Source organism: Aethalodelphis obliquidens, unplaced genomic scaffold (assembly GCF_003676395.1).
Source record: "Aethalodelphis obliquidens isolate GAN/ISIS:26980383/991018 unplaced genomic scaffold, ASM367639v1 scaffold11, whole genome shotgun sequence".
In the NCBI taxonomy this organism is placed as follows: Eukaryota; Metazoa; Chordata; class Mammalia; order Artiodactyla; family Delphinidae; genus Aethalodelphis; species Aethalodelphis obliquidens.
Window position 1 is genome coordinate 38,153,026 of NW_020837955.1, and position 22,735 is coordinate 38,175,760.

At 51.7% G+C, this 22,735-nt stretch overlaps 1 protein-coding gene and 1 long non-coding RNA gene across 7 annotated transcripts in view; one reads left to right on the forward strand and one right to left on the reverse strand.

Annotated features, from left to right (window-relative positions):
- The window catches only part of LHPP (phospholysine phosphohistidine inorganic pyrophosphate phosphatase), a 139,651-nt gene that overhangs the window by 90,971 nt on the left and 25,945 nt on the right, over positions 1-22,735 (forward strand). The window contains exon 7 of one of the 6 annotated variants that reach the window (XR_003433960.1): positions 14,927-15,014. The exons of 4 other annotated variants lie outside the window; for them this stretch is intronic. Coding sequence is in view for 1 of the 2 variants with exons in the window: in XM_027112883.1 (XP_026968684.1) it covers positions 14,927-15,035 (109 nt within the window). In the remaining variant the exon portion in view is untranslated. Of the gene's footprint in view, positions 1-14,926; positions 15,060-22,735 lie in introns of all 6 variants that reach the window. One more of the 6 variants, XM_027112883.1, reaches the window with a different exon arrangement.
- LOC113623513 (uncharacterized) lies at positions 8,174-13,238 on the reverse strand. The gene is made up of 3 exons (XR_003433961.1): positions 12,389-13,238; positions 9,556-10,462; positions 8,174-9,265 (listed from the first exon to the last, which is right to left on the reverse strand). It is a non-coding gene; the product is annotated as an uncharacterized LOC113623513 (long non-coding RNA).

Here is a 22,735-nt window from a genome sequence, read left to right on the forward strand (position 1 = left end):
TACCTATCAGAATGGCTAAAATAATAATGACAACAGCTAATGCTGACGAGGATGCTGAGAATCTGATCACTTAGACATTGTTGGTGGGAATATGAAATGGTGCAGCCACTTGGAAAAAGAGTTGGGCAGTTTCTTAAAAATCTAAACACGCAACTATCAGGAATCCCCTGTCAGTCCGATGGTTAGGATTCTGTGTTTTCACTGCCAAGGGCACCGGTTCAATCCCTGGTTGAGGAACTAAGATCCCACAAGCCACGTGGCATGGCCTAAATAAATAAATAAACATGCAACTGTCACAGGACTTGGCCGTGGCACTCCTGGGCATTTATCACAGAGAAGTGAAAACTTACGTTCACACAAAAACCTGTACATGAACGTTCATAGCAGTTTTTCTCCAAGCCCCAGACTGGAAGCAACTCAGATGTTCATCAGTGGATGAATAGTTAAACTGTATATCCACTGCACAGAATACTACTCAGCGAGGAAAAGAAACTATTGATACAGTAAATAGATCTCCAGTGAAAAAAGCCTATCCCCAAAGATTCTGTGCTGTCTAATCCATTGTATATAACATTATTAAAATGATAAAATTGTAGTGATGGAAACGGATTAGTGGCTGGCAAGGATTAAGGTGTGTGATGGGGTAGGAGGGAGGTGGGTGTGGTTATAAAGGGCAGCACGAGGGATCCTGGTGGTGATGAAAATCCTCTATATTTTGACTGTAAGTGTATCAATACTTTGGTTTTGATATTGTTCTGTAGTTTTGCAAGATGTTATTATTAGGGGAAACCACATGGGAATCTACAGTTATCTCAAAATAAAAGTTTACTGAAAAAAACAATGAAACTGGGGTGGGGTGGGGGAAACCCCTTTGTATGTAGCAACCCAGAAAAATGCCTATGATATAACCTGAAGTGACAGGAGCCGATGACAGACCTTTTTATTTCAGAGTGATGACAATTCTGGAATAAGCAGGCTTGTTGGGGGAAAGAGACTGGAAGGCAACATACGTTGGGTCAGAGGATTGAAGTCAACCTGTTATTTATCGGTCTGTCTGTCTGAACATTGGTCTCCTTCAGTCCTTCTTGGTTCTCCAGTGGGAGACGGATGAGGAAGAGGGTGGTTGCAGTGTAGGGTGCTGAGCCTGGGGTGGGTCTGTGTGCTATGCGTGGAATTATGGGTAATGTTTTCTTCTTATCTCCAAGTTCCAAACGTGATATGGCTATGTTAATTTTTTTTTTTTTTTTTTTTTTTTTTTTTTTTTTTTTTTTTTTTTTTTGCGATACGCGGGCCTCTCACTGTTGTGGCCTCTCCTGTTGCGGAGCACAGGCTCCGGACGCGCAGGCTCAGCGGCCATGGCTCACGGGCCCAGCCGCTCCGCGGCATGTGGGATCCTCCCGGACGGGGGCACGAACCCGCGTCCCCTGCATCGGCAGGCGGACTCTCAACCACTGCGCCACCAGGGAAGCCCGCTATGTTAATTTTTTATGATGGAGGAAGTTATATATTAGAAAAGGAAACCACACGAGCAAAGTAAGGCCCTTCTTCTAGCCATTCTTGGGGGAGCTCATAGGGTGCACTGGTCACTGCACAGTCATCTGACAACAGCTCTGGGTTCCATGGACTCGGGGGGTGGGGTGGGATTTGCTCTGAGCCCTTTGCTGCTAGGGCTTTCCCCTGCACTTCCCTGACACAAGCGCATCCCAGAACCAGATGGCTGGTGGTGGGCCTCACAGGCCCTGTTCTAGACTGTTCTCCCACAAAGCCATAAAGCAGAAGGAAATTCCCAGGCAGCAGTGGGGCAGCGGCTGTCACAGGAGCCCATGTCTCCATTCAGCGGTGATGTCCTTACCCAAACATGTCCCATGCTAGGTTCTGTGATATTGAGGTTTATAATAAGAAACATATATTTGGTCTTCCTCTCTGTTTCTGGCACAGAGCCCCTAAAACCTTTGGAATTTCCTAACTGATAAAGAGCAATAAAGGTATCTCATGTTCATAACAAACTCCTTTCAACCACCTCCGAGTTTATGTTAATGCGGTGACTTTTGGAAAGTCCCAGGGATGGATCTGGTTGCCAGGGGAACCAACGTTGTGATTAGAGGGTTGGTACTTTCATTTCCCCCTAACCACCCCAGTGGAGGGGAGAGGAGCTGGGGGGTGCGGTCAGTCACCAGTGGCCGATGATTTAGTCATTCATGCCTACGTAATGAAGACTCTGTAGAAACCCAGAAGGATGGGCTTCTGGAAGCTTCTGAGTTGGTGAACACATGGAGGAGCTGGGAGAACGGTGTGCTGGGAGAGGCCGTGGAAGCTCCTTGCCCCTTTCTTCCTACCTCACTCTGTATCCTTTATAATACCCTTTAAAATAAACTCGTAAATGTAGGCCAATGTTCCTCTGAGTTCCGTGAGCTGCCCTAGCGAGTTAATTAATTGACCCTGAGGAGGTGGTTGTGTACACCTCTGATTTATAGCGGGTAGATCAGAAGCACAGGGACCACTTGGACCTTGGTATCTGAAGTTGGGTGGGGGACAGTCTTGTGGGACTGAGCCCTTAACCGTGGGAGCTGACACTCTCTCCAGGTAGACAGTGTCAGAACTGACTTGGATTGTAGGACAGCCAGCTGGCGTGGGAGAATTGCTTGGCGTTGGAAGCTCCGCGCATTCTTAAAGCACACTCTGCTCAGATGTGCAGAAACCGCACACCAGGTGACGGGCGAGGCCCACCTGAGATGCTCAAGGCCTCCCCTGGGCGAGCTGCCCCTTCCTGCAGCATCCCGTGGCACTGAGAGGCAGGTGTGAATAAGGAGGGCATTTTTCTCCCCTTGGAAATGATTTTTGGTTGAGGTAGAGGGTTTTGTTTGTTTGCTTGTTCTTGGACCGAGTGCAGAAGTAAGGCCTCGTAAGTAAGGCCTTGCATCCTTTACTGGAAATCAGTAAAGAGCACAGGTCCTGCTGGCCGGCTTTGTAGGTCACTGTCCCCAAGAAGTCACTTGTTGGCCTTTCTCCGCTGACATGCATTTAGATTTAGGGTTACGGCTTAGCTTGGGGGGAGTGGGACCCATCAAGCTGGGTTTCTGGGTTTTGCACCTATTTTTAGAAAGGGCACTATTTTTAAATTGAGAACCGCCAGCTGAGTCTCCATCTGTCCTTCAGAGTCGGCACTGGGAAGCGGCCCAGAGCTCAGAGACCTGACATGGAAGTGAGGCGGCCCCTTGCCTTGCTTCCTGGGTGGCCACCTTCATCCAAGAATTTCAAGGTCTTTTCTGGTATCAGTTCTTGGCACGTCTGGGTCCGTCGGGCGGGGAGGAAGCCCAGCTCCCACTGTCCCCGCGTGCAGTCACAGACCTGGGGGCATCTGGCCTTGCTCAAAGTCACCGGGCAGCAGCTGAAGAGGTTGGCAAACAGAGCCTGGACTGTGCCTGCCAGCTCCCTGCTCCAGCCCAGGGACTGTGTTACAGCGGGTCCAGCTGGCTCGGAGGACCACTGCTGCCCCTCTCCGTTTGTGTGTGGTGGAGAAAATTGGACTTTATACCTTCAGAAACCTGACAGAACAAAGGCACCAGGTGGAGAGAACCCCTGCTGTCCTCAGAGGGCCTCTGCCGGGGGGGCTCAGTGCGGCCCGCTCAGCCCCTGGGTGGCCGCAAAGCTGGGCTTGGCCACCGTGCACTATTTGTTGTGGGCAGTCACCATGCTACGCTCAGCGGGTGAGGCCCAGGGACAGGTGCGCTGAGCCCAGTGGTTCCCCGGCGCACCTGGCCCAGGGGTGGCACCCTCACCAGTGTCTCTTAGGGGCCAGATCCTGGAGACAGGACATGTCATCATATCCCCTCTGCACGCCCAGGTGCCCTCCCGGTACCCGGAGTCTAGTTAGCATCATTGGGTCCCCCGGGACAGCACTCTGGGAAGCGTTGTCCTTGCACCCCGGGGGCACACTGCTGCTTGTTACCTGGTGGGGCAGGAAGCTGGGAGACCTTGGGTGCCAGCCACCACTTTGGGGCGGCTTTTCCCCGGTTTTCCCAACATTGACATTAATCCGTTTGGCTAAGGTGGTGTGTGTTGCTGGCGTAACTGTAACGTAGGCCTTTGGAGTGCTGGAGCAGCTGGGCCCAGCTTGCAAGAGTCAGGGGACTTCCCTGGTGGCGCAGTGGTTAAGAATCCACCTGCCAATGCAGGGGACACGGGTTCGATCCCTGGTCCCGGAAGATCACACGTGCCGCGGAGCAACTGACCCCTCAAGCCACGACTACTGAGCCTGTGCACCTAGAGCCCGTGAGCCACAACAAGAGAAACCGCTGCAACAAAGAGTAGCCCCCGCTGGCCGCAACTAGAGGAAGCCCCTGCGCAGCACCGAAGACCCAACACGGCAGTCAATCAATAAGATGGGTCTATCTTAAAAAAAAAAAAGTCAGTTGTGCGCATCTCCCTGGCCCTGGCCAGCCGTGTCGTGTCGGTAGCTTGAATCAGCCGTGCTGGAAGTATGGACAGTCAGCAGTGCTGCAAACTAGGGATAATCCCCGACCCCACCAGGAGCCAGTTTACCAGCCGCCTCTACCTTTTGGGGTCTTTTGTGCAGAGTTAATGGGATCCCAGCAGAAGCTTGGCCAGGTCACCGTGAGGCTGTTAGGGTGAGGGGTGGGTGGGCAGCCGAGCTCTTCACCTCGGCAAGGAGGCCAAGGGTCTGAGGGTCCGCAGCTGTGCCTGGAGGGCGGTTTGTTCATCTGGGCCCCCCTATCCTTTCTGGTGGATTCCCCCAGGCAGCCTTGCTTTGCCCTGGAGCAGTGCCCTACCTCATGACCCCCAGTACTAGGAGTGAGGGCCCCCAGGCTACACTGCCTTATCCTCCAGGCAGAGCTCCCAGCAGGGGAGGGGAAGGGAAGAGGGCAGTTCGCTGCGACTCCGGAAGCTCGAGCTGGGGCTCCTGCCCTGGTCTCAGAGTCCCAAAGGGCGTGGACCCTGCACCTCCACCCTCTGGACACCCCAGCCCTTTGTCCCAATCTCTGTCGGGGCTAAGTGTGCTTGGGTCTGTCCTCACAGTGGACTGCAAGCTCCCTGTGGGCCAGTCCTGCCTTGGTCAGCTCTGTGTCCACAGGCCTGGGTAGAGCAGGACGCAATAAATGTTCCTTAAATGAGGGAGAGGACCCGCACCAGGGAGTTAGCATGTACTCGTGGTGACCAGAGGCACAGGTGGGTCAGATCCCAGCCCAGCCACTTGCCACCCTCTGTGTGTCTCTGGCTGTCCTCCTCAGCCTTGGTCTCTTCCGCTCATAAATGGGTGTAAATAATAGGATAGAAGACACAGTAAAGTTCTTGGTCTGCTGCCTGTCTCCTAGCAGTGTTTAATACGTAGTAACTAGTGTTATTGTTATTAATGAAAACATCCTTTATGGTCTCCTCTGTGGGCAGTTTTGAGTCTTTTAATATCCCCGGATGACCACAAAGCAGCAGTCTTGGTGACACAGGGCAGGACTGTTGGTTAATATTCCGGGGCAGCCTCACGTGGTTACTTGTGTTACTAGCTGTGGTTGAAGGAGTGATATTCTCCTGGGTTAGACATCTGTGCGCACACCCATGCACACGCATGCACAGGTACCCATGCACATGCATGCATGCATTTAGGCACTACATGGACACACAGGCACACCACGTACAAGCACACTCACACATGCACACACGTGTGGATGCCCGTACACACATGCACACACTGTGTACACACATGTCAACATGCACACAGCTGCTCCCTGTAACCTCTAACACATGGTTTCAGTAGCTGTATAATGTTCCATGGTTCTTCCTAAAGTTCCTTTAAATTAACCTTATTGAAAAATAACAGTAGAGAGAAGTGCACATATCGTAAGTGCACAGCTTGATGTATTTTCACAGAGTGAAACATATCTCAGTAACCAGCCCCAGGTCAAGAATCAGGACATTTCCAGGCCCCCAGAAGTCCCCACGTTCCCCCCTTCTGTCACTCCCCCATTACCAGGACGACCACTTTCCTGACTCCACGTGTTTACTTTATGAGATGGACCCGCGCAGTGAGCTCTCTCTTGTGTCCTGGCTTCTTCTGCTCGGCACCGACTCTGACATCCTCCCATGACTGTGTGTAGGCGTGGGTGGTCCACTCATTGCTGTTCAGTTTCTGCTGGTTCTCCATTATACTGATGTGGGCATTGGGGGCCATTTGGAATGGGGCACCGGAATATTCCTCTGCGTCCTGTGCACACGTGAGATGCATTTCTGCTGGGTGTGTGCTTGGCACTGGGAGCCCTGCGTCTGCTGCTGTTCATCATCAGAGTCCAGTGAGGGGGACACACCTGCCAGGTGAGAGCCTGGGTCTCCAGAGCAAGCGGGAATGTGGAGGGCAGGGCAGCCTGAAAGCACAGTTGTAGCGTGTTTGAGAACTTAATTCCTTTCTATGACTGGATGCTATTTCATCACATGAATGTGCCACATTTTATTTATCCTTGCATCAAATAATGGACACTTGGGTTCTTTCCACTTTTTGGCTATTGTAAATAATGCTGCTCTGAAATTCCATGTACAAGTTTTTGGTAGACATATATTTTCCATTGTCTTGGATATATACCTACTTGTGGAATTTCTGGGTCAAATGGTGATTCCATGTTTAACTTTTTGAGGAACAAGCAGCCATTTTTAAAGACTGGATAAGCCTGTGTAAGGAGAAGACTAAACGTATTCACTTCCATTCAAGAAACTTAACATAACATGGTAAATGTGAGAACCTTTTGAGCCTCGGCCCAAACATCCCCAAAGGTCCACACGCATTACCTGGGAGCCGTGTCCCCACGTGCCTGGGAGGAGGACCTTGGAAGGTAGAGGGGCCGTCGTGGTGTTGGTGGTAACAGAGTCCAGCCCATCAGTGAGATCAAAGAAACTCATAAATGGAAGTGTTTTCATGGTTTTTCCTCAGAGGTCACTCCTTTAACCAGCTCTCGGGTGTTCGGGGGTCGTCAACATGCTGGGGAGACTGAAGTCCCTGCTGCGTGGGCTCGCAGGTTAGCAGAGGAGGATGGGCGATGGCGAGGGTAAATCGGCAGGTTATATTCTATGCGAGAAGACAAGAGGGGCTCTAGACCGTGAGCAGTGTGCAGGGATGCCGTCTGCCTTGGCTGCAGGTGCAGCGGTACAGAGGCGTCGGGGCTTCTACTTTTTCTGCCAGGGTGGCCCATGGTGGGGTTTGCACAGAGGACAGAGCTGACTTGAGGTTTGGAAGGGGTCCCTCTGGCTGCTGTGTTGAGAGATTACTGGGGGGTGAGGGCAGGAGCAGGGAGACCGGTTAGGAGGCTTCTGCAGAAATCCACTGAGAGGTGGTGGTCCTTTGTACAAAGTAGTGGAAGCACAGTGTAAAGAAAATACCTGTTCCAATAACACGGAAATACGTCCACTGGATCATCGTTGTGCTCCGGATATAGTCATCACTGTTGCCGTTTGACATGGGTTCCCCTGGACTCTTTTTTTTGTTGGTGGTGGTGGTACGCGGGCCTCTCATTGTTGTGGCCTCTCCCATTGCGGAGCACAGGCTCCGGACGTGCAGGCTCAGCGGCCATGGCTCACGGGCCCAGCCGCTCCACGGCATGTGGGATCTTCCTGGACCGGGACACGAACCCGTGTCCCCTGCATCGGCAGGCGGACTCTCAACCACTGCACCGCCAGGAAAGCCCTGGACTCTTTTATGTGTGTATAAACACATACTTTTTTACTTTAGTGGGATTATACCATAAGTATAAAGTTCAGGAATCTTGTTTTCTGCCTTAATACACCCTGGGTGTCTGTGTCGACGTATACGGAACCACCATCTTTTTGCAGCTGCGAGGCACGTATGACACAGTTGGGCTGTTATGTATTTAATAATTCCCAGACTCGAAGACCTTGCTGTTTCTACTTTTTCACTATTTTAAACAATGTTGAGGTGAAAATTCTTTTATAGACATATGTGTGGATGTTTTTAAAAATAAACTTTTGGGGGCTTCCCTGGTGGTGCAGTGGTCAAGAATCTGCCTGCCAATGCAGGGGACAGGGGTTGGAGCCCTGGTGCGGGAAGATCCCACATGCCGCAGAGCAGCTGGGCCCGTGCGCCACAACTACCGAAGCCCGGGCTCCTGGAGCCCGTGCTCTGCAGCGGGAGAGGCCACTGCAATGAGAAGCCCGTGCACCGCAACAAAGACCCAGGGCAGCCAAAAATAAATAAATAAATAAACTTTTCATGTTGGAATAATTTCACAGGCACAGAAAAGTTACCGAGATGGCACAGAGGCTTCCTGTCCTCTCTCCACCCAGGTTCCTCTCTTGATAGGATCTTACATTCCACGGTCCACTTGTCACAACCAAAAAACCGAATTTGGTACATACATTGTTAACTAAACTCCAGACTTGGTCTGGATTTCACCACAAACATATATTTCTGTATACTTGTTTGATTATTACTTTAAAATAAATTCCCAGGGACTTCCCTGGCCGTCCAGCAGTTAAGACTCTGCGCGTCCACTGCAGGGGGCATGGGTTTGGTCCCCGGTCAGGGAGTTGAGATCCCACATGCTGCGTGCCATAGCCAAAAAGTAAAAGAAATAAAAATAAAATACAGTAAATTTCCAGAAATGGAATGGCTGGGTCAGAGGGAACATGTAGTTTAAGTCCTGCCTTATTGCTTCCAAGAAAGATGATGCTGGGTCGTCATCCCACGGAGTGGAGGAGGGTCCCATTGCCCCCACCCTCACCAGCTGCTGAGTGTTGTCACCAGGGTGAGAGCATGGCGCTCTGGACTCTGGGTCGCCTGTGTCATCTCGGTCGTTTTGCAGACGAGGAAAGCGAGGCCCCGAGAGGGAAGGTCCCTGCTCCCGGTTATGGAGCGTTGAGTCTCAGAGCCAGGATGGAGCAGGGCAACTTCGCACTCCTAGCCCGAAACACCGAAGATTCTACCTTCCCAAACGGTGATTTCGTATGCCTGAGACTTGGACAGGTCCAGGTTCACATTTGAGACATGGGAAGCAAAAAGCCACCCTCACAGCCTGCAGGCGCACAGGCCCAGGTGCCGCGGTGCAGCTGCCCTGAGCCTGGGGTCGTCATGCTGTGCCCGTGCACACACCAGGCTCAGGTCCACCAGCCCCAGCCCCGGTGCCCTGGGAGCTGTGACCGTGGTCGCACCTGGTTCGGAGCAGGGGACTCAACACCCCAGTGCTGGCTCCTCTGGGAGTTACATCTTCCGTCGGACAGCGTGTGTTCTCTGTGTGCACGTGTGTGAAACCTGCAAGACAAGCAGGTGAGACCCTCCTGCCCAAGTATTTGTTGTCGCACAGAATAGAAAGTCATTTTTGACATGTGGCTCTCAACACACAGCTACACCAAACCAGCAGAACGGTGCCGAGGGTTACAGGTTCCCCGGGAACCACACCGGCTCATCTCCCTGCGGGAAGGTGCCCTTGGGATTGGTTCCCTCCCCCAGAGCAGCGCCCCCCAGGGGACTTTGTCATAGTTACCTCGAATCCCCAGAACTCCACACACGCAGAGCCTGACTCGGGGCTGTTGGGGGCATACCTTTGGCTTTAAACTTCACGAGGTGTCCTGTGTGCAGAAGTGGTGGGGGCATCAGGACTGTGGAAGATCAGACACGGGACCTGCATCCGAGGTCCAAGTTCACGCCGAGCGATACCTGGCCTCTGAGCTGTCCCAAGGGCACAACCAAAGTCCTGAGGAGTCTGGGCCAAGGGAAGGGAGTAGTCCCATCCCACCGGGCACCTGGAGTGGTCCCGGAAGATGCAGCATCTGAGTTGGAGGGTGGGAGGGAGGGAGGCGGGCAGAGGTGCAGGGCTGGGGGGAGAAACTGCAGGCCTGTCATCTTGAAGAACTAAGGACGGATTCCAGGGTCTCGGCCGCTGAGGCTACGCTGTCCTCTCGGCCCTCAGCACATGGTCATCCCTGGGGCTCCTTCTCAGCCCCTCTCCTTCATTCTCCCCCCAGGCAACCCGCCCAGGCCTGTGACCGTAAACCCAGCCAGGGATGCTCCCCCAACCTCGGCCCGCAGCCGGCCCTCCCTGCCTCTGGCATCAGTAGCCTTGTGACCTCTGCCCTAGCCCATCATTCAACATCTCCAACCTGGCAGGTTCAAAACAGAGCCCTTTGGAAGTTTAAGCATAAACAGGATATTTGCATAGCCTTAAACTACCCCTCACCAAATATTCAGCAATTATAAAGGGGGAAATGGGGAGTTTACAGTGGAGGATTCTGGTAGACTCAACCTTAGGCAGGTGAGGAAGGTGGATGTCAGCTGCAGTAAGACATCACACACTCCTGACACTGCGCTGAGAAGGGCACCGCAGCCCTGGGTGCCCTTCCCCATAAACATGGGAAGACTCTGTTGTACCACAGTGAGGAGGGAGTTGAAAGCAGGGAAGTGAACAGATCCTGTGCACGAATGTTCATAGCACACCGTTCTTCACAATGGCTGAAAGGCAGAAGCAACCCCAAATAAATGTCCATCAGTCGGTGAATGGGTAAAAAAAATGTGGTCTTTCTTTATGATGGAATTTTTTTTCTTAACTTTTTATTTTATACTAGAGTATAGTTGATTAACAATGTTGTGTTAATTTCAGGTGTACAGCAAAGTGATGCAGTTATATGTACACATGTATCTATTCTTTTTCAAATTCTTTTCCCGTTTCAGTTGTTACATAATATTGAGCAGAGTCCCCTGTGCTGTACAGTAGGTGCTTGTTGGTTATCTATTTTAAATATAGGAGTGTATACATGTCAATCCCAAACTCCCTAAGTATCCTTTCCTCCCACCCTTCCCCTCTGGTAACCATTAAGTTCGTTCTCTAAGTCTGTGAGTCTGTTTCTGTTCTGTAAATAAGTTCATTTGTATCTCTTTTTTTTAGATTCCGCATTCCCTTTCTCCATCTGACTTACTTCACTCACTATGACAATCTCTAGGTCCATGCATGTTGCTGCAAATGGCATTATTTCATTCATTTTAATGCCTGAGTAACATTCCGTTGTATTATATATATGTACCACATCTTCTTTATCCATTCCTCTGTCAGTGGACATTTAGGTTGCTTCCACGTCTTGCCTGTTGTAAGCAGTGCTGCAATGAACATTGGGGTGCATGTATCCTTGCAGACCATGTTTTTCTCCAGCTATATGCCCAGGAGTGGGATTGTAGGATCATAAGGTAGCTCTATTTTTAGTTTTATAAGGAACCTGCAAACTGTTCTCCATGGTAGCTGTACCAATTTATATTCCCACCAACAGTGTAGGAGGGTTCCCTTCTCTCCACATCCTCTCCAGCATTTATTGTTTGTAGATTTTTTTGGTGATGACCATTCTGACTGGTCTGAGGTGATATCTCATTGTAGTTTTGATATGCATTTCTCTAATAATTAGCAGTGTTGCACAGCTTTTCACATGCCTCTTGGCCGTCTGTATGTCTTCTTCGGAGAAATGTCTATTTAGGTCTTCTGTCCATTTTTTGATTGGGTTGTTTGTTTTGATGATATTAAACTGCATTGAGCTGTTTGTAAATTTTGGAGACCAATCGCTTGTTGGTCACACGTTACGATGGTATTATTCAGCCATAAAAAGGAATGAATTGCTGGCACATGTTACAACATGGATGAACCTTTGAGACATTACACTCAGTGAAGTAAGCAGACAGAAAAGGACAAATACTCTATGATTCTACTTACGTGAAATTCCCAGAAGAGGCAAATTCACAGAGACAGAAAGTCACATGGTGGTTGCCAGGGGCTGGGGGAGGGTGGGGATGGAGAGTTATTGCTTAATGGGAACACGGTTTCTGTTGGGGTGTTTTTAAACCTGTGGGCACTAGATAGTGGCGATGGTTGCACAATATTGTGAATGTCATGAGTGCCCCTGAAGTGTCCTGTTAAAAATGCAAATTGCTATTTAGAATAGCAAATTTTATGTTCTATGTATTTTACCACGATTTAGAAAAATTAGTAACGCAATACACCAAAACCCATTGATTTGTACACTTTAAATAGGTGATTGATGTGGTATGTGAATTGTATGCCAATACATCTGTTTAAAAAACAAAAAAATCGAGGGACATTCTACAGAATGGTCACTGTTCTCCCAGGGGCGTGCCACGTGGGCTCCCTCCCTTCCTCTGCTCAGATGCCATGTCTTAGTCTGCTCGGGCCGGACAGACTGGGGTGCTTACATAACAGACATGCATCTTCTCACAGTTCCGGAGGCTGGAAAGCCAAGATCGAGGTGTTGCATCCGTAGGAAGAATGATTAAGGAGGTGCCGGCTCTTGTGTTCCTCTTTCCCCTGAGTCCCTGGTCCCCTTTGTCCTCTCCTCCCCCTTCACCAGCTTCCCCCAGACTCACTGCCACCTGCGTCACCTGCTCTGCGGGGGGCGGGCGGGGGCCGTGTCTTCTTCGTCCACAGCCTGGCTTCCAAAGCCGTCATGCGCGTGGATGAGTGAGTAAAACTCCCCCAGTAGTAAGTGTTCCATCCTGTTGGTGCAGTAGGGGTGTGAGCGGGAGAGGGGACGCGTTTGGACAGCAGGGCCCAGGGCTGGGCAAGGACTCTAGGTGGCCTCCTGGCCCACGGAGAGGCTCACAGCCCTCGTTACGTCTGCCGCGATGTTCAGCCGTCAGCCGTTCGTAAAACGGAGCCCCGAGCCAAAGGAGAACGTGGATCCCACCTGTACTGGCCATTTCCACGTTGTCCAGAGCGCTCAGGCCTGGTTTTCTTCATCGCTTTGTTATCTGAACACCCAGCGTTTTGATTATGAGCTGCTGAGGATGACTTCATGTGAGATTTTACTGCCTGAAGGGGTGCACACAAACCTGGCAGGACAAGAGTGAAAATACAGCTTTTCCAGAAATATATTTAAAGAAAAAAACGTTAAGAACCGGCAGAACATAAAGTGCTGGTACGAAGTGTGAGGCAGCGAGGAGATGCAGGGGGCCAGCCCCCCCGCCAACAGCCTGCCCCCAGGCCTGCCAGGAACGTGGGTGCAGGGGTCTCCCGGGCCCCCTGCACATGCACACACAAACCTCCTTCCTCCTTGAGCAGGGCATGGCCAGAGGACCGGGGAGAGCTTCTCCAGGCTGGGGTGCCAGTCCCAGGAAGGCCTGTCCCAGACGGGGCACCCATGGCTAGTGTCTGTGCGGCCTGGGGAGAGCCCTGCCATCCCCCGCTCTCTCCTTCCACAGCCGACGAGCCCCCAGGCTCTGCCTACCCGCCCCCCCCAATCTGGCCTGTGCCCCAGGTGGGCTGCGGAACGCCAGACCAAGGCCAACTCTCCATCTGCCCGTGTCAAGGTGACGGCCAGCATTTGTCATCCTGAGCTCTCACGTGCGTGTCCCTTCCACCACTAAAGGAGACAAAGCAGGCACTATTATTTGCATTCTAATGATCGGGACATTGAATTATAATAATAGTCCCCTTTGAGTGCATAAGAAGTAGGAACCATTATCCTCCCCACTTTAGAGCTGGGGGAACAAGGACCAGAGAGGTGCCTGCCCGGTTTGTGGTTGACCAGGAGATGAGCCAGGTGGGCTGGCTGCTCCTGGCCCCCTTGGGCCCTGAGGCCCAAGGCCAGGGTGGCTCACCCAAGCTCTAGCCAGAGACGGGCTGGCCCCTGGCCACACCCCAGCGCCCTGGGCAGAGGGGTGCACTCCCACCCCAGCCCACCCACGCGGCTTTGTCTTCCGTCCAACCTTTTCTTTAAAGCAAGACGTCCTCTGGAAGGAGCCCACCTGGAAACTTTATTGATCCAAAGAAAAAACTGAATTAGGTTCATAAACTGTCACTCTTGACACTCTCCGGGGGCTACCTCCGGTTTCCAGGGCCCTGGGGAGCCCGAGTGCCTACGTCTGACCCTCGTCCCTCCCTCTTCAGACGACACCAGGTGGCCTTCAAGGCCGGGCCTGGCCGTGCCGTTCCCACCTCGAGACATGGCAGGCACCACCTCGAGACAGGGCAGCTGAGGTGCCTGAAGGCCTTACTGCTGCAGTGCCTGCCCGGCCCCCAGCCCCCAGCCCCCAGGCCTCGGGGCAGGAGCTGATGCTCGCACACTGGGCCGTGCGTCCAGTTTCCTTTTCCCTTCCATCACCCCTGCCCCTGCGACCAGGTGTGTCACCCCTAGGAAGCCTTGGCAGACCCGTCCCCGTCACCCGCCCTGGTTCCTGGGGCGCACCTCCACACGGGGCTGCCGGCTGTGTGCTGAGCGGGGGCCGAGGGCCTCACCCACATTCTGCCAGGCCCTCCCCTGGCAGATGAGGCGCAGGGCGCCATCGTGGCCTGGGGTCCCAGGCAAGGGTGAGGAGAGAGGGGGTCAGGAAGGACATCTCCTGTGTGCCATGTATGAACTGCGCTCAGGTGCTGAGGGGCACAGACCCCAGGGGACCCAGGTAGGGCCGCCGGACGCAGGAAGTTCACGCTCGGCTGCACGTCTGAAGCTGGCGCAGCCTGAGCTGCAGCTGTGAGTGCCCGGAGGGCTGGGCCTCTGCCCTCCGCCCTGGCGCTCCCACCGCCTGCACCACCCAGGCAGCCCGGCCGCCAGCGCCACCTCCTCATGGCTCCACACACTTAGGTTCTGGCCTTTGGAAAAAGGCATCACTTACTTTTGGTCCCACCCATGTCTGGCCGCTTGGAGGTCCCATCGAGGGCCAGAGAGACTTCTAGGAAAGGCGGCCACGTGGAAAGGGTTCTGCAGGCGAGTAATCTGGGAGAAGCTGGGCTGCTTTAGGCTAATATACCCACGATTCCAGCCGCATCCCCGAAGGTGTCCCGACGCTGTCGTTGTGTCTGAGTCTCTGTAAAGCAGATCTCCCCGGTGTCTGCAGTAAGGAGACAGGCATTGTGAGGCTGAGGAGGGCGGGGCAGCCCGCATCCCCAAACACATCTGACCACAGAACCCTTCTTTGTAGGAGCATCTTACGCACCAGGGTTTGGGGCACCTCCTGCAGAAGGCCCTCCTGCTCTAGGCAGCCCGCCGCCATCACGGAGCTGGCGAGGGTGAGTCCCTCCGCCTCTTGATGGAAAGAGTCAGCTACTGGAAAGGTAGAAGAATCCCAGCACTGAAATCCTTCCCGTTTCCCTCAGCTGTATTCATGCAACATGGCACCAACAGGGAAAATCACACATAGGACATATTTATTTAGAGGCCTGGCCAGCCTCTGGAAATGAGCATTTCAGGGCTGGCCAGGAAAGAGGCTGGAGTTATGTGGGAGCATTTCAATGTATGGCTGTCCCACAATTTGTATTCCAGTCTCCTGTTGATGGACGTGTAAATGGTTTCCAGTTTTTTCACGATTATAAATCATACTGTGGTGAGCCGTGTTGGCATGCCTCCTGTGAGAATGGGCTAGGTTTTCTTTAGAACAATTTTCCCCACACTTGCTGGGTAATAAGCATCACCTTGGAGAGCTTGTTAAATACACTTATTACCAGGTCTGTCCCTGGTGGGTCTGAGTTTTAGACCCGGGGTATCTTTTCGTTCTTTCAACAGGATTTCAGTGATTACTGTCATCAGGGAAGTTTAGCCAAGCCCTGATTCCAAAGCAGGAGAACTGGCTCAGCGAACGTGGTTCACAGTTTACTAATTAGATATGCCAATCACGCCAAAGTGGATGTGCCCAGCTCTGTCCCCTCCAGCAGTGGAAAAGAATCCCATTTTCCCACATCCTTGCCAGTTCTTTGTACCATGAGGTATTTATTTAAAAAAAACTTTTTCCAAACCTGAAAAGCGTGTAATAATATCTTGTTTTAATATAATTTGCGTTCCCTGTACTTTCAGTGTGGTTGAGCGCTTTTTCAGTGTTTAATGACCATTCAAGTTTCCTTTTTGTGAATTACCTATTCATATCCTCTGTTCACTTTACCATGGGATGCTTGTCTATCTAAAAGTAGTTTGTAATAATCTTTTATACATTCTGCTCCTGCTTCTTTGTCAGTTCCCTGTATTGCAGACATCTATCTCCAGTCTGTGGTCTGTCTTTTCACCTTGTTTATGGCGTCTTCTTGAACAAAAGTTTTAAATTGAATTATAATCAGATTTATTGATCTGACCCATTTTCCTTTTCACTTTGTTATGGTTTGTGCACTTTGTATCTTGTTTAAGACATCCTCCCCTCCCCATAGTTAGAAAACTGGTCTTCTACACTGTTCTCCAGAAGTTTTAAAGTTTTGGTTTGCACATTCAGATCCTAAGTACACACCCATTTGCTGTGTGTGCATGGCCTGAGGCGGGGGATTTAATTTTATTTTCTATGTGGATAGCCAGCTGTTCCAACACCATCTTTTAATAGCCCACCCTTTCCCCTCTGATCTGTAATGCCACCTCTGTCATATGTCAGCGTTCCATATTAGCTTGTATCACTCTCTTTAAATGTGGTCTTTAAAAAACAGCTTTACTGAGATATAATCCACAACCGTACAATTCACCCATTTAAAGTGTACAATTCAAGGGGCTTTAGTGTGTTCACACACCGTCACCATCAGTCAATTCGAGAACATTTGCATCTCCTCTAGAAGAGACCGTGTACCCCCTCACCGTTTAGCTACCCTCCCCGCATCTCCCCAGCCCTGAGCAGCCCCTAACCAACTCTCTCTCTATACAGATTCCCCTATTCTGGAAATACATGAATGAAACCATATGTGCTCCTTTGTGACTGGCTTTTTTCACTTGGGTATATACCTATGAGTGGAATTGCTGGGTCATATGGTAACTAGTTTTAATCATTTGAGGAACTGCCAGACTGTTTTCCAAAGCAGCTGTACCATTTTACCTTCCCACCAGCATCATGTGAGCGTTGATTCTTCCACATCCTCTCCTACACTTGTTATTATCTGACTTTTAGATTCTGGCCATCTCAGTGGGTGGTGAAGTAGTATCATCATTGTCTTGATTTGCAGTTCCCTGGTGACTAATGACGTCAGGAATCTTTTCATGTACTTACTGGCCATTTGCGTATCTTCCTTGGAGAAATATATATCAGATCTGTTGCCTATATTTAGATTGGGTTGTCTTTTTATCATTGAGTTGTAAGAGTTCTTTACTCTGGATATAAGGCCCTTATCAGATATATGATTTGCAAATGTTTTCTCTCATCTGTGTGTTGTCTTTGCATTTTCTTGATGGTATCCCGTGAGGCACAAAAGCTTAATTTTGATGAAGTCTAAATTACCTATTTTTTCTTTTGTTGCTCATGCTGTTGGTGCCATATCTAAGAATCCTTTGATAAATCTGAGGCCATGAAGATGCACCCCTATGTTTACTTCTATGAGTTTTCTATTTTTAACTCTTACATTTGAGCCATTTTGATCTTTGAGCCGTTTTGAGTTCATTTTTGCCTGTGATGTGAGATAAGGGTACAACTTTATTCTTTTACACGTGGCTATCCAGTTGTCCCAGCACGATTTGCTGAAAAGGTTATTCTTTCCCCTTTGAATGGTCCTGGCCCCCTCGTTGAAAATCAGTTAACCTACACACACAGTTTTATTTCTGTTAGAACCTTCAGTTCTATTGCATTGAGTTTTATATCTGTCGTGTACCACACTGACTTGATCACTGTTGCATTGTGGTAAGTTTTGAGAAAGGGAAGTGTGAATACTACTTTGTTCTCTTTTCCAAGATTTTTTTTGCCTATTATGGGTCCTTCACAATTCTGTGTGAATTTTAGAGTCAACTCATCAGTTTCTACAAAGAAGTCAGCTGGGATGTGATAGTGATTGCCTTGAGTCTAGTTCTGGGGACTTTGCCATCTTAACCGTGTTAAGTCTTCCATTCCATGAACGTGGGATACTTTTCCATTTATTTAGATCTTTAATTCCTTTAACAATATTTTGTAGTTTTCAGAGTATAAGTTTTCCATTTCTGTTGTTACATTTATTCCTAAATATTTTATTCTTTTTGATACTCTTGTAATTGGAATTGCATTCCTGTTAGATGTGGGTTTTTTTGTTTGTTTGTTTTTTTGCGGTACGCGGGCCTTTCACTGTTGTGGCCTCTCCCATTGCGGAGCACAGGCTCTGGACGCACAGGCTCAGTGGTCATGGCTCATGGGCCCAGTCGCTCCGCGGCATGTGGGATCTTCCCGGACCGGGGCATGAACCCGTGTCCCCTGCATAGCAGGCGGACTCTCAATCACTGTGCCACCAGGGAAGCCCTAGATGTGTTTTTAAGAAAGCATTTGAGAGTAAATTTTTCTTAAGCTGAAGGCTAACATGCTAAAGGTCCCAGGTAGTGAAGCAGGTAAGTCCTGAAGGATCTTGCCCCTCCCCCTCCTAGCCCAGCAGCTGTTCCAGATGTTGTGGCTGGGTCTCTGCCTTGTTTCCTTTCTGTCTAAATGAGAGGCGGGGGTGGGGGGTGGGGAGAGATCAATGAGATTAATCAGTCCTCTCTCCAGAGGGTGGGGCTGATGGAGAGAAAGGCCCAAAATATTCCCTCGGTATTCATCTCTCCTGGCAGGAGAGCAGAAGGTCAGGGGAGATTGCCCTCACCATCCAAACCTGATCTGGTGAGGACTGTGGTCAGTTATGAATGTGAATGAGACAGGCCCCTGCCCTGGAGGATCCCGCAGGTTTGTGGGGAAGAGAGACACAAACTCAACACAGAATGGTAAGGCTGTCTTGGGGACACCACACTGCCAAGGACTGAGTTTGCTTGTGAAGGGCACAGCCAGCAATGTCTGTGAAAGTCCAGGAAGCCTTCCTGGAGGAGGTGACATTTGAGCCTAATCTTGAAGGAAAGGCAGATTCTCTGGCAGGCAGAGAGGTTAAGTCTTTCCAGCAGAGGAAAAGATCTACATGGAGGTCCACAGGTGAGAAAGAGGCCACAGCTCTCCTGTGGCCCCCGCCTTGCTAATATAATATTAAATGACTCAAAAAATGTTATAAACTAAAGGTTTTCTCATCTCAAAAGACCTTCCCAGGGTTAACAGTAATTAAGTTTTATTGTCATTACCTTGGGAATTGCCCTACCATGCATCTGTGAACCCTGGCTTATTTATATATAAGCGTATAAATCATTATCTCATGCTATTGTTTTTAACTATGAGGAAACATAGTTAACTTGGAGAATTAACAAGTTCAAGTGCTTTAAATGTAACAACTAGCTCTGTAGTGGTGGTGGGAAGTCCTGATTGGTAGCACTTGCCACTTGCCATGGTGTAAATTCTCCCATCATGGCTGATTTTGAGCCACCAGCATGATGTCACTGAACATGGAGTTGGAGAGACACGTGCATGGTCAGCATAGACCAGGGCAGCACACGGCTGTGTGCAACTCACTTAATTTATGTTCTCATAAAGAAAATGGGACCCCACGACTCTGGGGTGAAACCAGTATCAGCAATGGAGACATCAGCTGATTTCATCCCCAGCGTGCAGTTGTGGTTGTGTTGATGTAGCCCTAGGAGAGAGGGAGGATGGATGGATGGATGGGTGGATGGATGGATGGACGGATGGATGGATGGAGGGATGGGGATTACACAGAGAGGAGAGTGTATGTCTCACCTTTGCAGAGCACAGAGCAGCCAGCAGTGAACAGAACAAAGGGGTTTGGGGGGAGTTGTCGAGAAGGGAGGGGAGGGGAGGAGAAAGAGCTAAGAATTCCCAATCCTGTAAGAAATGCTGCCCAGCAAGAGCATTTGCTGGGCTCTGACCCCTGCACCATCCAAGTCTGATACTCTGGGCAGCACTCAGAGGGGGAGCCAGGTATCTGGAGAACAGCCATGCGCCTCTGCTGCTGATGTCTGGACCCTGGTCCCAGCCAGCAGTGCCCCTAAGACATAGCCCCAGCTGGAGCCCACACTGGAGCTGGCATGCAGAGTGCCCATTTCCGCTGTCTGTCCTCGAGCCTAGGCGCGGAGGGCCCTGAAGTGGCCCCTGTCAGTGCCTTGGTGGCTTCACGAGGGCTCCCAGGCAGCCCTCGCCTCGGTCCTTCCCGAGTGTCGGCCACGCGGGATTCAGAATGGGGAGGTAGGTCCAGAATGTGTGGGAGCCAGGGATGGGGTGTGGGCCCCTGGGTGGCAGGGGACGGACCCCCCCAGAAGAGTGAGGCTCCCCTCACTCAACACGTCGTGGCAGGGGGAGATTTTCCCCAGGGGCACCCCCGCCCTGTCGTGTTGGCCACAGCTGTCTTCTTTCTTTCACAGCAGCCCCAGTAACTTCACCTTCTGCTCCTGAATTTGGTCTGAATGTTTGTTTCTCCCTTTCTGACCAGCTTTTCTTCTCCATCCCTTCCTTTAAGCCTGATGCAGGGTGACCCTGCTGATGTAGCAGCCAGTGCCCCAGCCGGTGCCCCTGTGGCACGAGATGTGCCCCAGCCCCACTGGGCCCTGCTCTGCCCCTTCCTCCACCGTCACCACTGTCCCCCACTCTGCTTCCAGGGCCTTTGCTCTAGCTGTTTGTTCTCTAGAGGCCGGAACCCACGCTGAGTTAAAAAAAGAAAATCCCAGAGACACCTCGGGGTCTGGTGCTGACCTTGCACAGTCGAAACCCTGGCTGCGCACAGGTGCGGGTTGGGGGCAGGGCTGCCAGGCTCTGTAGTGATGGGCCTCCCAGACCTACAGGTCCCACACCAACAATGCCACCCCGCCCGCCAGTCTGGAGGGGAAGCCCTGCCCCCACCCCCCACCTCCCCCTCAGCGAGCCACACCGCAAGTGCTTCGTGTGGGGAGAGTCAAAGGCTGAGAAAATACGGGCCTCTGGACGGGCATGTGTTAGAGTTCAGGGACTCTGCATTCCCGGCCCAGAGCAGCCAGGGGCACAGCACCTGTCCCCTCGCCTCCAAGGTGACCACGTCCCCAGCCGACCTGAAGCGTTGCTCTCTAGAGCAGCAAGCTAGGCTGTTTAATTTTTTTTTTTTAATTTATTTTTTTCTGTGTTGGGTCTTCGTTGCTGCGCGCGGGCTTTCTCTAGTTGCGGCAAGCGGGGGCTACTCTTCGTTAAGGTGCGCGGGCTTCTCATTGTGGTGGCTTCTCTTGTTGCGAAGCATGGGCTCTAGGCGTGCGGGCTTCGGTAATTGTGGCGCACGGGCTCAGTAGTTGTGGCTCGCAGGATCTAGAGCGTAGGCTCAGTAGTTGTGGCTCGCGGGATCCAGAGCGTAGGCTCAGTAGTTGTGGCTTGCGGGATCTAGAGTGTAGGCTCAGTAGTTGTGGTGCACGGGCTTAGCTGCTCCGCGGCATGTGGGATCTTCCCAAACCAGGGCTCGAACCCGTGTCCCCTGCATTGGTAGGCAGATTCTTAACCACTGCGCCACCAGGGAAGCCCTAGGCTGTTTAATTTTTTAAAAGAGAAGTTTTTATAAATGTCTGCACAGAAACATCCGTATGGGTGGGTTCTTGCTCCTCAGGACCCGCCGTGACAATAGCTCGCAGGGGCTAAGTCTGCCTTCCGGTGGGGGGGGGAGACACACCGAGGCCTGCCGGGCGGGGCATCGGGGGGCAGCCCCCACCCAGGGCCCAGCCCACAGCTTGCGTTGTTCTCTGGGAGCCGAGGATGCAGGAGCAAAGGTTAGGGAAAGCCAGACGTCGCTTTCTGGAGCAGCTGTGGTACCAGCAGGGCGGTTATTTATGAGACGGCGGAGCGCGCACACATCAAGGCTTCCCCCAGCAGCGCAGCTGGTGAGGGCTCTGAAATGATCTCGTGGTGCCCCCTCTGCTGAACCACTGGAGAGAAAACAGGGCGTCACCCGCAAGGACCCAGGCTTCTCCCGAGCCTCATACAGACCCGGGCAAAACCTCGTCCCTGCGCTGCTGGGTTTCTGCACAGCCTCCGGGACGCTGTGTGCAGGAGTGTCTGTCCGGCCTTAAACGGGGCCGCTCCCCGCGGGCGGTCGGATGGGTGGGTTGTGTGTGGTGGCGCCTTCCCCCGCCTGAGGAAGCAGCCCGGAGCTTAAAGACGGCGCCTCTGTGGCGGTGGCCAGGCTTGTTCAGAGCATGCATCGCAGGTCCTAATTTTTTATCTGTTGCAAAAGCTGCCAGCTGCTGGATCGAGCTGGGCCCACCCTTCTGGCTCCTAAGCCACCTCCAAAGACAAAGGCCAGTCAGCAAAAATTAAAGTTCAGCTTCAAAATGGTGACGTGGGCTCAAGCCACAGCGTCACCATCCCGTGGGCCCATGCAGGATGGCAGACGAGAGAAGGCGTGGGCAGTAGCCACGTGGGCTCAGCATGTCCCCTTTGTCCAGGGTCAAAGGAGCTGGACCGCTAAGGCACACGAGACCCCCTCCAAGGAAGGCCACGGTGCTGGGGGGCGCACCCCTCTAACGTTAATCACCAGTTAGGGATTGGCCCCTGTAATTTTCGTCCACTGGTACTTCCTTCCTGTGTTAATAGCACAGAACGATGCCTTTTCCTCTCCATCCCGACAGACCCGTTGGCTCTCCCGCATCTGTGGGGTCAGATCTATGGGGTTCCCCACTGGGCAGCCTTGGCCGGCGGCTGCAGAGCTGAGGTCAGGCTCTCGGTTCAGACCCGGGGGTCCGTGGTGCCACAGCCCCTCTGATCTGCAGGCCCCCTGCATGCACTGGCTCTCCAGCCCCTGGGCTCGGCTTTGAATGAATTCATTATTCCCAAGCCTGACGCGGCGTGCTGGGCCGCCAGTTTCTCCAGGCTGGCAGTGCTCGGAAGCTGGCCACTGCCAAATCCAGTTGTTTGACTTAATGTTTCAAGGCCAAGTTCTTTCAGGAAAGTTCTCTCCATGCCCACCCCACCCCCCTTAGAAAAATAGATGTG